Source organism: Python bivittatus, unplaced genomic scaffold, assembly GCF_059951505.1.
Source record: "Python bivittatus isolate LINGU-HERP-01145 unplaced genomic scaffold, Pbiv_v1 ctg000700_np1212, whole genome shotgun sequence".
Classification (NCBI taxonomy): Eukaryota; Metazoa; Chordata; class Lepidosauria; order Squamata; family Pythonidae; genus Python; species Python bivittatus.
Window position 1 is genome coordinate 15,331,551 of NW_028277098.1, and position 12,267 is coordinate 15,343,817.

The 12,267-nt window shown below is 38.1% G+C and overlaps 2 protein-coding genes across 4 annotated transcripts in view; both read right to left on the reverse strand.

The window, feature by feature from the left end:
• Positions 1-2,072, reverse strand: part of LOC103055801 (complement factor H-like) — a 41,192-nt gene extending 39,120 nt beyond the window's left edge. The window contains exons 1-2 of the mRNA XM_088154387.1: positions 1,987-2,072; positions 1-174 (exon numbers count right to left, since the gene is read on the reverse strand). Of these exons, the coding sequence (XP_088010513.1) occupies positions 1-174; positions 1,987-2,053 (241 nt within the window). The 5' untranslated portion in view covers positions 2,054-2,072. The remainder of the gene's footprint in view (positions 175-1,986) is intronic.
• A 5,932-nt stretch (positions 2,073-8,004) lies between these two features.
• The window catches only part of LOC112543089 (complement factor H-like), a 62,040-nt gene continuing 57,777 nt past the window's right edge, over positions 8,005-12,267 (reverse strand). For all 3 annotated transcript variants that reach the window (XM_088154383.1, XM_088154384.1, XM_088154385.1), the window contains one exon: positions 8,005-8,242. In XM_088154383.1, coding sequence (XP_088010509.1) covers positions 8,223-8,242 — 20 coding nt within the window. In that variant the 3' untranslated portion in view covers positions 8,005-8,222. The remainder of the gene's footprint in view (positions 8,243-12,267) is intronic.

The window sequence follows — 12,267 nt, forward strand, 5'->3', positions numbered from 1 at the left end:
CCAAACATTTGGGTGGAGGCGTCCACTTTGGTGCCACACATATTACCCACTGAGACCCTTCCAGAATGTAGCCAAGATTGCACTTGTACTGTATTCTCTCATCTTCCAGATACTTGGCCTTCTGACCACTTACAGTTTGTCCAAAATCAATATCAGGAGGTGGTTCTTCACACACTGTAATTAGATATGCCACAAACATTTACTTCTTCTGTCATTTTGGTGGGCAACCCATAGCCTTTGACCACCTTTAGAAATCCCCAGAACCCCTTATAATTTCATGTCAAAGAATCATGATGGTGATCTTTCAGCTTCAGTGGATTGTTTGGCTTAGCGAGGTGCCCCTCTAAAGCTCTGCACAACAGATCTGGATGTGAAGGAGGAAAGGTAATCTGGAGCACAGAGTGGTTTGCATGAATGCTCACACAGAACCCGTCAGCAATTCTTTAAAGAAACTGGACTTTTCCTGGACTTGTATGGCTTTTTCTGCAGCTGCAGCACAATCCCAGGAAAATACCTGTTTGGTTTAGGGAGTTGCCACCCACATACCCTCCAAATCACCTTTTCCCCTTTCTGCCTGGATTGCTGTAGAGGCTCAATCATCGTTCTACTCTGAGCAAATTCAGAAACCTTTCAAGCCATATGAATTCAGTACCTTTTGTAAACTCAGCTCTGTTTTCCACTATATCACAAATGGTTTATTCAGAGAATTTTGGGTTCAAAATCAGAAAGTTATGATCTAATTACTTCCACTGTTTCATCTTTTGTTCATTGCGTTACAAAGGAAGATCAGTGGGGATACTCTTTATCAGGTTACTTCAAAAGGGTGCCTTAGGGGAATTTCTGTCCTACCCAGGTGCCTCTCTAAAGATCTGTACAACCCAGTCACTTCTGATTCCTGCTCATTCCAAATAGTTACTAGGGTTCAGCGGGGATTCATCTTTCAGTCCTGTCCTAGGAAAACAAAAACTTCCTGCCCAAAGGGAAAGCAACATTCTCAGATGCGTAATTCCAAATGCAACCAAAAGACTCAGCCTAAGTAACTGGTAACTTATTCCCTCCTTCAATAAGATTCTGAGTTTCAACATATATTCAGGGTTCATTACCAACTGTACAGTTGGCAAGAGATCATCTGAGCCTAGATGTTCATAGACGGCAGTCCTTCTTTCTACCTCTTCTTTTTTCCTTTCTTATTTTTTTGTAGCAAACTCTTTTCAGTTTAAGAGAAGACAGGGGGAAAGCCAGCTTCTCTGAAAAAATGAACTTTGCTTTCCCCAATCAAGGAAAATGCTGCATCTAAGATGCCCCATTTATAAGAGTCACCTTATGTGAGATGGGCGGCTATATAAATATGATAGATAGATAGATAGATAGATAGATAGATAGATAGATAGATAGATAGATAGATAGATAGATAGAATATAACATCCTCAGTCTACAGTAATCAGCAAAGCACGAATGGTCTAGCAGTTAAACCCACCTTCCTAATGATGTTTAGTGGAATGGATAAAGGCTGGTTTTTACCAGCTGTGCCACTCAGTAAATTGAGTTGCATGGAAAAGGCTTTCTGGTGAAACAAAAGCAGAATTCCCTCTCTTCAGGAGCCATTCAGCCTCTCAGCATGAGGTGAATTTATCAGATGGCTTAGGGGACACTGGTGGGCCATTTTGTGGCAAACTAGCATTTGCCACAAATTGTCACTACCCATGTGGCAAATCCAAATGTATATGCTCAGAAATGGCATCGTTTCTTCTAAATTTCTTTTATAGATAAATATAGTTTAAAATCTTACCACAACAACAACAAATAATGAACTTAAGAACTCTGAGATTGCTATTACTTCCTCTCTTAACAGCTCTCTTCCTGTAATATAGTAGGTCTTAGATGTGTGGGGAAAAGTTATATTCTCTCTCTCCATCACAACTAGCTCATTCGTAACTATTACAATTTTAAAAATTAACAATGCATACTTTTTCTTTCATCACTTACCATCCTGAGAACAACCGCATGTCCATAAAAGAATTGAAACAAGGCAGAGCAGACAGTTCTGTTTCATCGCAGTTTCAAGGGTTGATCTGTAATACAGAATATTTATAGTCAATAGTGAATTACCCTAATTGCTAATTTCTAACAAATGGTACAAACTGTTTTCTTCTGTTGACACCAAGTATCTTGTTTCAGGCGTTTGAGTCCTAGATCTTAAATAGAAAAAAGTGGCCCCACCCACAAGCAAGAAGGAAGCATCAGTAAGGCCAGGGGATCTCCACTATTTGCAAAAGTACAATAATGATTGAGACCATGATCAACATGGCAACAGAAAGCCTGAAGAGTGAAATGCTGAAGCAACTCATTGAAAACTGAGCGTGTTCTGTGGCATGGAATGCTGGCTCAGGAGAGGAGGAAAGCAACATGGAACGCAAGGGAAGGGAATGATTGCCAGAAACATTAAATACTGTAGGGACAGTCTATACTGAAACATATTACTGCAAGTTTCAGTTCTCTCCCTCTTGCACAATTTAATTGCTATTTTTTCCCCCATTACGGTATATCCAACCAGATATAATGGAATTAAATCTATCCTTATCCAAACTGATAAAAATTACTGTGATGAGGCATATGTTCAACACAGGTAAAATGCCTGCAACAGGACTATGAATTTTGTGTTGTGATCCTGGTTGAAGGAACGACTGTCTATAAGACTAATAATTGCCCACTGTGCAGAAGCACAGGAGGGGTGAGGAAACCGCCTACCTAAATTGCTTGCTTAACCTGCTACTGTCGTTGTTCATTAAGAGCACATGGATCTAGAAACATTACCAGATAATCAAGTTCTGTAGAATAAATTTCTCGCAGAAGTTTGGACAGCCTCTAATAACTTGGCTTTCTGGAAGTTTTAAAACCCTGGTTCTTCCCTCAGGCTTTAGGGTCAGGATGTTAATGGAGCCCCAATTGTGTTTTGGTTTTAGTTGTTTGTTGAGATATTTTATTCAGCATCCTTTATTGTTTTATTTTCCCTGTGTTTTTATATCTATGTTCTTGTTTTTATGCTTGTTAACTGCCTAGGGTTAATTGATTCAGATGGGTATCCATATACATTTACATAATGAATGAATAAACAAACAACTAAATAAATATAACTTTCTTTTTTAAAAAATATCGCATACACTACACCTAATAAAGAAACGGGAAAATATTTGGCAGTTTTTGTCCGACCAGTTAGCAGTTTCGATTGGTTTCCAAAGCTGTTTTCTCTCAGTTGGACACATTGCATGAGCACAGCCACTTCTGCAAATTTCCATATTTTCACAAGCCATTCCTTTCCTGAAGGATGTATTACACACGCTGATCCCAGGTTCGGCTTATGGTCACTCACTCACACGCTCACAGCCTGTTGAGGCATGCGGATCTTGTCAGCCCCCCTGGCTTTCTACCTGGGTTTTCCAGATAGGGGTGGCTGGAGCAGACAGACACACAGCCCTGGTCAACAGCTGGGAAATAATTAGGGATACACACAAATCACTTCCAACTGAACACTGAGGGACAAGAGGTTCTTTGGAATACATGGAGTCCCAGTGAAGTTAAAGTTACAGCAAAACTTTATTGGTTACACTGTACATTTGCTCTCACACGTGCACACGTACACTTATTGACACTTATCCATGTTCTTTTCAACTAGGCTGCAAGCACTAGTTAGAGGGACAGCAGTCACCAAGTCTGGATCCAAAGACCACTCAAGGAGTGGGGGGCTTCAGGACCCCCTTTTATCCCCAAAAGTTCTTGCTTTGTGGATTCACAAGACTAGCAGCTACTCTTGCGTTGTTAACTTACAAGCCTGGTAACTGTTGATGGGATTGGGGGGATTTTCCCCTGTGCTCAGACCCAAGTTCTTTTATCTGGTTTGGGTGATGTTTTTTTCTTTGTTTCCTTATCAACTTGTTTCCTTCTTATCTACTTTAGTTTAACTTTTAAAAAGCCCTGGGCCTGATCAGAAGCTGATGCTTCCAGTAATGTTCTCTCCCTATTTTTGGCCAATAAGATATCTATCTTATTCTACAGATATCTCAAATTCAGTGGGAGAGGCAATCCACTGTTTTCCCAATCGTTTCAGCTAAAGCTTCCAAAACCCGAGCCGGTGTAGCCTATCGTTAGGGATTGTGAGAACACTTACAACATATGATCGCTTCATCTTACATTCTATAAAGTTCTAAAGCAGTTGAGGAAAAATGAAAAGAACTAGGTACCTTGGGAAAAAATAGAATAAAATATAATAAACAGATTTGTCATGAAAGCTTCGACTAACTGAAGGGAGCTCAGTCTGAAATGTACTCCCAGTTAGGCTACATGAAGAGTAGGGTAATGATTTACATTTTATTTGGAATGCTTAGTTTTTTGAATGTTTACATAACGTTTTATTCATTGTTATTGTGATGGACTGGAATGGAGGAAGGGGGGTGAAAATGGCAACGCTCTGGAGATAAGCGGAGAAAGCTGGCGCATCCCTAAACATTCCAGAAGATAGTGGATAGTTGTGCATGGGAACTGCTGGTCAGTCTGAGAAGATTTCTGTAAACAGGCGCTGGCTAATAAACCTTGCTGATTGAACCTGCATGGTCTCCAGGAGTTCTCTGGGCTAGGCCTGACAATTATTACATGTTTGTTGGTTTTGTTCAAAATCATGTGTTAAAAGTCACTGACTATACACAGAATTTCTACCTGCTGAAGTATAGGACTCTTGCAAACAGTCCTGGAAAATATGATCTATAGTTGTTGATCAACAACTACATTTATTAGTGCCTGGAAACCCCTTATGGACTTTTTGCTGAAAAAAGAGAAAAATGAACTTGTGATTTATGAGTTTAAAGATTAGAAAGGGTAATTTATGGAAAGAAGGAAATTATAATGTGACCTTTGTGAGAGAGGGTAAAATATAAATGCATTTATAACTGCTGTCAAAAAGATCAGAAGCTGCTTCTTTATAATCTTAATAAACTTTTCTTTCTTCTTTCTTCTTCCTTCTTTCTTTTTCTTTTTGTTTTCTTTTTAATTCACCATTCTTCCTTATTTCCTTTGTTTCTTTTCTAATATTTGTATTGTTTTTATTTTGTTAAAAAATTATTCAATAAAAATTATATTTAAAAAAAAGAAAATTTGATCTATCAATCTTACAGGAAGAACCTGAAATTTGATGGAAAGCTACTATTCATTAAATATGAAAATTATCTCATGCAGGTAATTTGAACCCTATGAAAAATGGTTTTCAAATGGGATGCCCATTAAAATTAGCACTATTGAAAATGAAATGCTTTGCACAGCCTAACAGTGAGCAACCAGAACCCTTAGGGGAACACACAGACTTTGATCCAATTCCAAAAATCCTTTGCAAGAGATCAGAGCACACTTCAACTTGGGAGAAAAAAGGGGGGCATAGAAAAAAATGGGGTAAGGGGGAATGGGTGTCCCCATATGTTTTTTACTCTGACCCTATCCTCTGCTTGCCTCAGCCCTACTCACTGTGAGGCCCCCAACAGATTCATCCTTAGGGCATGTGGCCTTAGCCAAAAACGTTTCCTGTCCTTGCCATAGTTAGTTCACCGAAGATGGAATGGGTTACAAAAGGTCACTATTTCTAATTAATCCAGAAAACTACAAAAATCCCAGGATGGGCCTCTAGGCCAGAATTAGAACTGGCTCATAATATTCAGCTGTTACATATGTATGAATTTCCATCTACCTTCATCTCTGCATAAATGTATTTACTCTAGTAAGTTTTAAAGCTGCTGTCTTCTGTGTGGACATCCAGTAAAAATGAGTAGGCCTCTTGCTGAGGGAGAGCAAGAATGGATGTGAAAAATGTTCCACACTGGAGATTACATCATTTGGGGGGTGGGGATTTCAAAACATTCCATTCTTTTTCCTGAAGGTTCTAAGTGTGCTTTCTTGATTTTGTCACCCATCTGAACATGATCTCTTATTAGCAGGCAAGCCCTTTAAACATTTCCAATCCTCTTCTATTTTTGTTTTTTATTGAACATCCTTTTATAAGATTTATCCTCATTTTTTCTCACCTGTCAAGCATCTCAACAGGATAATTGGATTAATTTAATGTTTCGATCTTTCCTGCGATCGAAAGACTGTTTTTAAAACCCTGGTACTGATTTCATAGAAAAATGAAAGCCTATTTTTAGAAACTGTGGTACTGATTTCCTAGAAAATTGCATATATTCAAAATACTCTTGCTTCCCTTTCATTCTGTTCTGCTGAAAAATAAAGGAAGTACACACCGTGCAATGTTTCGCAATAGTAAAATGCAATCTTGAGCAATCTAGATCTGAGACTGAGTTGGAGTAGAATACCCCTGGAAGTAAATGAACATGAACCATGCTATTCCTGAAGCTCTGGTTCATGCTATCAAAGAAATGTGGGTCACCCCTAAAGCTCACAGCATAATCTATGCAAAGGAGAACCTGATCAAGTCAATCATATAAAGAGCATCCGATGAGACCAGGGTCTCTTGGCATGCGTAAGATTAATGCATGTATTGAGGATATTCCTATCCCACACAAACTTCCTTTCCAGTGTTGTTCAACACCTCATTCTCATAACAGAACTCTCTTGTCATAAATTCATTCACAAGTACATCAATCCTGTTGTGATAAAAAGAGTGATTTATGCATTGTTCTGTCAAGGTGATGTACTGTATATTGTAATTAGCTACAGTATAAGGCATTGATTTTAGTGCCATTTTAGTGTGTGAGTGGAATATTTTCAAGTGGTTCAAGTGAAGTTGGGGGAAGAATTGTATAAAAGATCAGTGTTCTTGTTTCTGAAATATTGAATATCCCTTTCTGTCTGTTCTGCAATGCAGACTTAATCACACAGGCTGTTGTAATGAGTTATCTGGTTTAGGGAAAGGCAGTTTCATGCTAGCAGTTTAAATGGTTGGAAAGTACACTTATCAACATCATCAGGAATCAGGAATAGGCATTCCCAAGCTGATACAAGGTTAGATGAGTAGCCATACGTACAAAACAGTGCTGTGTATAGAAGCACACATATGCTTAGATGGGAACGCAGCTAACTAGTAATAAACAACTATTTGGATCCAAAGAAGAAAAGGTGTTTTGCAAGGGGGATGGACCTCCTTAAAGAATTTGTGCTTTTGGGGGGCTCACCCAGCAGCTGTGAAATTCCAGGAAGGCATGTATGCAGGTTGTGCCAAAAGGGTGCCAAAAGGTCATTGCATGCTCCCTCCTGAACACCTCCTTAACGCAAATGTTAGCTGACTTGACCAGCTCAGTGACTGGAAAGTAAGAATAATCATCAGCAACCACAAGAAAATCTGAGCCCCAGGAAAAAAAATATAGAAGTAAGTCCTAACTTTCAAGTATAAAAAGGAAAAAACAAAACAAAACCCTCCTCTGAAGAGCTTGTACTATAGGAGAAATTCTGATGTGAATTTCGACTTCTTTGTCCGTGATCAGGGACTGGAATATGCCCAGAGGCAAAGTTATTCTGGTTCTGTGTCAGGTAACATCTATTCTTGTGTTTCCTAGAAAGACCGTAGAAGAGGCTGATCCTGAAAAAGAACGCCATCAACAAATTTCAGAAAAACCAGCTTTTCCCATAAAGGTTTCTCACTAGCACATGTTGTGTTTATTCCTGAATGACTCCTTGCAACATTTCTCGTTATTTCTGTATATTGTTACTTATGTCTGTCGCAAAGAGGGTTGGAAGTCAATTCTTTTTTTCCTTTGTTCTTTCTCTCTTTTTCTTTTCTTAAGTGCACTTTTGATCTCTACTATTTTCTCTTTTTTCAGTTTTTTCTTCTTTCTCTTAAGATTAGTTTTTGTTAGTTTTTACTATGTCTTTTTAAAAATTTAATAAAGTTATTATTAAATTCTCTCTCTCTCTCTCTCTCTTTCTCTCTCTCTCTCTCTCTCCTTTCTATAATGTTAGAACTTTTAATAATGGGATTTTAATAAAAGTTGACTAAATCAATGTTTATAGCAATTTTATAACTTTATTCATGATAGGCACTTCAGATGTGATTTCCATAAATTGGCTTTCCCATTTTAGGTTCACAGCTCATTTTGGACAGGCACATATCAGCTTTGAAAATCATTTTTCAGAAGAGGGTGACAGAGGAAAACAGTTGGATTTCATAACACTGAAATGTAAGCATTGATCTTTGGAGAGGATATACTGGTGAAAAATGGCTGCTGGGTTCATTTTTCCATTCTTCTTACTGTGCGTAACAAATAAAAAGAAAAAAGTAAGATTCTGAGCTTAGGTTTTGTATAACTGCTATATAGTTATTTCCTTGGAATTGAAATTGTAAATAATTATTACACATCTGTGATATTAAAATATGATTCCACAGAGTAGCGATAGTAAGGGACTATTGTAAGAATGATTTCAATATCTCAGCATGTTAAACCAGACATATAAAATTATTGAACTAACCCAAACAACAGAGGTTTGTTCCAGTGGAAGAAACATAGTAATATATATAATTTCAGGGGGAAAAAGTATATTCAAATAAAAGGTCAGCAATGAAAGATGGCTGCTTGATTTTCCTTTTGGACATATCAATCACGTGTGCACGTTCAAAATGAGAACTCAGGACCAGAGTCTCACAAACATTTCCAGTTTAGATCAACTCCATCGCCTGCAAACAACAATCGCATACTGAATTGCAGTAAATCTGTTCAGAGTTCATTATTTATCTGGACAAAGCTGCGACCCAGTAATTTTTTGTGTGTTTTGATCATATTAGAAAGAAACCCAATGATATCTGTTTTATGCATCCAAATGCTGTTTGCATTCTCATTGTGTTGATATCCTGCTGTTAAATAAGAATATAAATATTTATAAGTTTAGGAAATGAAGAGCTGTCTTGGGGGCTGAAAAGCATTGTCTTTGTCACAATTTAATATCATTCCTCACTTTTTTACACACATCTCTCTCTCAGCATCCTTGAATTCAGTGACTTTCTTTCTTTCTTTCTTTCTTTCTTTCTTTCTTTCTTTCTTTCTTTCTTTCTTTCTTTCTTTCTTTCTTTCTTTCTTTCCTGCCAACCATCTTGTACCAAATTCAATATATATATATATATATATATATATATAGCTTCTTAACTGGTTAAGCACTCTCAGGTTTGGCTTATGGGTGCTCACTCACACTCACAGCCTGCTGAGGCACTTGGATCTTGGAGTCCCCCTTTGCTTTCTACCTGGGCTTTCCAGATAGCTGCAGCTGGAGCAGACAGACACACAGCCCTGGGCAACTGCTAGGAAATAATTACGGGCACACACAAATCACTTCCCACTGAACACTGAGGCACAAAAGGTTCTTTGGAATACATGGAGTCCCAGTGAAGTTAAAGTTACAGCAAAACTTTATTGGTTACACTGTACATTTGCTCTCACACGCGCACACGCACACTTATTGACACTTATCCATGTCCTTTGCAACTAGGCTGCCAGCACTTTTAGCCAAGAAAAAGAAGGTGAAAGAACATGCTACTGAATTATTTGTGCAGCAAATATTTTCTTTAATTCATTGTAAGGTGGATGCAATCTAATATATTACATTAAATGTAGAGAGACCTGCTTCCGAGTCAGCATAGAAAGGAGCAAGCTTTTTCAAAAGTTGCTTCATTCTGCGTTAATATGTGGAGAGAGGGGTATGCAACTGATACCTTTGGGGATAAAATACATTATAGTGATTAAATATAAGAGAAGAAAAAGTAGGGGTTTTTTTAACTGTACAGTATAATCACTGCCCTAAAATATCAATCTCTCACTAGAAATGGTAGCTTCACATGCAAACGTTTTTTCAAAGTTTTGTACTTGAAACTATTGAAAATGAAATGCTTTGCACAGCCTAACAGTGAGCAACCAGAACCCTTAGGGGAACACACAGACTTTGATCCAATTCCAAAAATCCTTTGCAAGAGATCAGAGCACACTTCAACTTGGGAGAAAAAAGGGGGGCATAGAAAAAAATGGGGTAAGGGGGAATGGGTGTCCCCATATGTTTTTTACTCTGACCCTATCCTCTGCTTGCCTCAGCCCTACTCACTGTGAGCTCCCCAACAGATTCATCCTTAGGGCATGTGGCCTTAGCCAAAAACGTTTCCTGTCCTTGCCATAGTTAGTTCACCGAAGATGGAATGGGTCACAATATGTCACTGTTTCTAATTAATCCAGAAAACTATAAAAATCTCAGGATGGGCCTATAGGCCAGAATTAGAACTAGCTCATAATATTCAGCTGTTACATATGTATGAATTTCCATCTACCTTCATCTCTGCATAAATGTATTTACTCTAGTAAGTTTTAAAGCTGCTGTCTTCTGTGTGGACATCCAGTAAAAATGAGTAGGCCTCTTGCTGAGGGAGAGCAAGAATGGATGTGAAAAATGTTCCACACTGGAGATTACATCATTTGGGGGGTGGGGATTTCAAAACATTCCATTCTTTTTCCTGAAGGTTCTAAGTGTGCTTTCTTGATTTTGTCACCCATCTGAACATGATCTCTTATTAGCAGGCAAGCCCTTTAAACATTTCCAATCCTCTTCTATTTTTGTTTTTTATTGAACATCCTTTTATAAGATTTATCCTCATTTTTTCTCACCTGTCAAGCATCTCAACAGGATAATTGGATTAATTTAATGTTTCGATCTTTCCTGCGATCGAAAGACTGTTTTTAAAACCCTGGTACTGATTTCATAGAAAAATGAAAGCCTATTTTTAGAAACTGTGGTACTGATTTCCTAGAAAATTGCATATATTCAAAATACTCTTGCTTCCCTTTCATTCTGTTCTGCTGAAAAATAAAGGAAGTACACACCGTGCAATGTTTCGCAATAGTAAAATGCAATCTTGAGCAATCTAGATCTGAGACTGAGTTGGAGTAGAATACCCCTGGAAGTAAATGAACGTGAACCATGCATGTATTGAGGATATTCCTATCCCACACAAACTTCCTTTCCAGTGTTGTTCAACACCTCATTCTCATAACAGAACTCTCTGTTATGAAAGACGGCTGGTTGATTTTCCTTTTGGACATATCAATCACGTGTCATTCAAAATGACAACTCAAGACAAGAGTTGCACAGACATTTCCAGTTTAGAGCAACTCCATCGCCTACAAATGACAATTGCATACTTAATTGCAGTAAACCTGTTCAGAGTTCATTATTTATCTGGACAAAGCTGCAACTCAGTAATTTTTTGTGTGTTTTGATCATATTAGAAAGAAACCCAATGATATCTGTTTTATGCATCCAAATTCTGTTTGCATTCTCATTGTGTTGATATCCTGCTGTTAAATAAGAATATAAATATTTATAAGTTTAGGAAATGAAGAGCTGTCTTGGGGGCTGAAAAGCATTGTCTTTGTCACAATTTAATATCATTCCTCACTTTTTTACACACATCTCTCAAATTCAGTGACTTACTTCCTTCCTTCCTTCCTTCCTTCCTTCCTTCCTTCCTTCCTTCCTTCCTTCCTTCCTTCCTTCCTTCCTTCCTTCCTTGCCACCCATCTTGTACCAAATTCTCTCTCTCTCTCTCTCTCTCTCTCTCTCTCTCTCTCTCTCTCTCTCTATATATATATATATATATATATATATATAGCTTTTTAACTGGTTAAGTATGTTAAGCCAAGTCACCTCCAAAATTCTTGGAAATTTCTCCTATAAATCTTCAGTTTTATCTAATTATCCCCACCAAACAAGTGGCCTATTCTTTCAAATTAGATTCTGTTCCTTTGATATCATCATTGCTTCATCATTTAGACTGCATTTCTATATGGAGTTGAGAGGGATTTGTTTTCTGTATAGACATGAAATGCTTACCCGTGGTTAACTAAACCATGGTTTACACAATTAAGCAATGTTATGGGTTCTAACAGCACAGTGAAACATAAATTATCCACAGAGGCTACGTTCACAAAATCTTCTACATTAAAGACTTCCAGTGGAGGAATATAGCAAAAGGTTCTTCCGGCTGAAGCTCTGTTGAAGCTGGAGTGTTAAACCCGGTAAATTTGGTGTCTCAGGAATTTTTTCTGAGACACGAAGCATTCTCCAGGCAAGGAGAAGCCATTGAATTGTGCCTCACGTCTTCCGGACAGCTATAGTTTATCAATCAAACGTGGATCGCGAACAAACAGTGAGCAATTGGCCAGGAAGCAGGCGAATCAGTTTGTTGGTGCCACATTTAAAGCCTCTTCAAAGAGACATTACTTCCAGCCACCCCACCTCTAA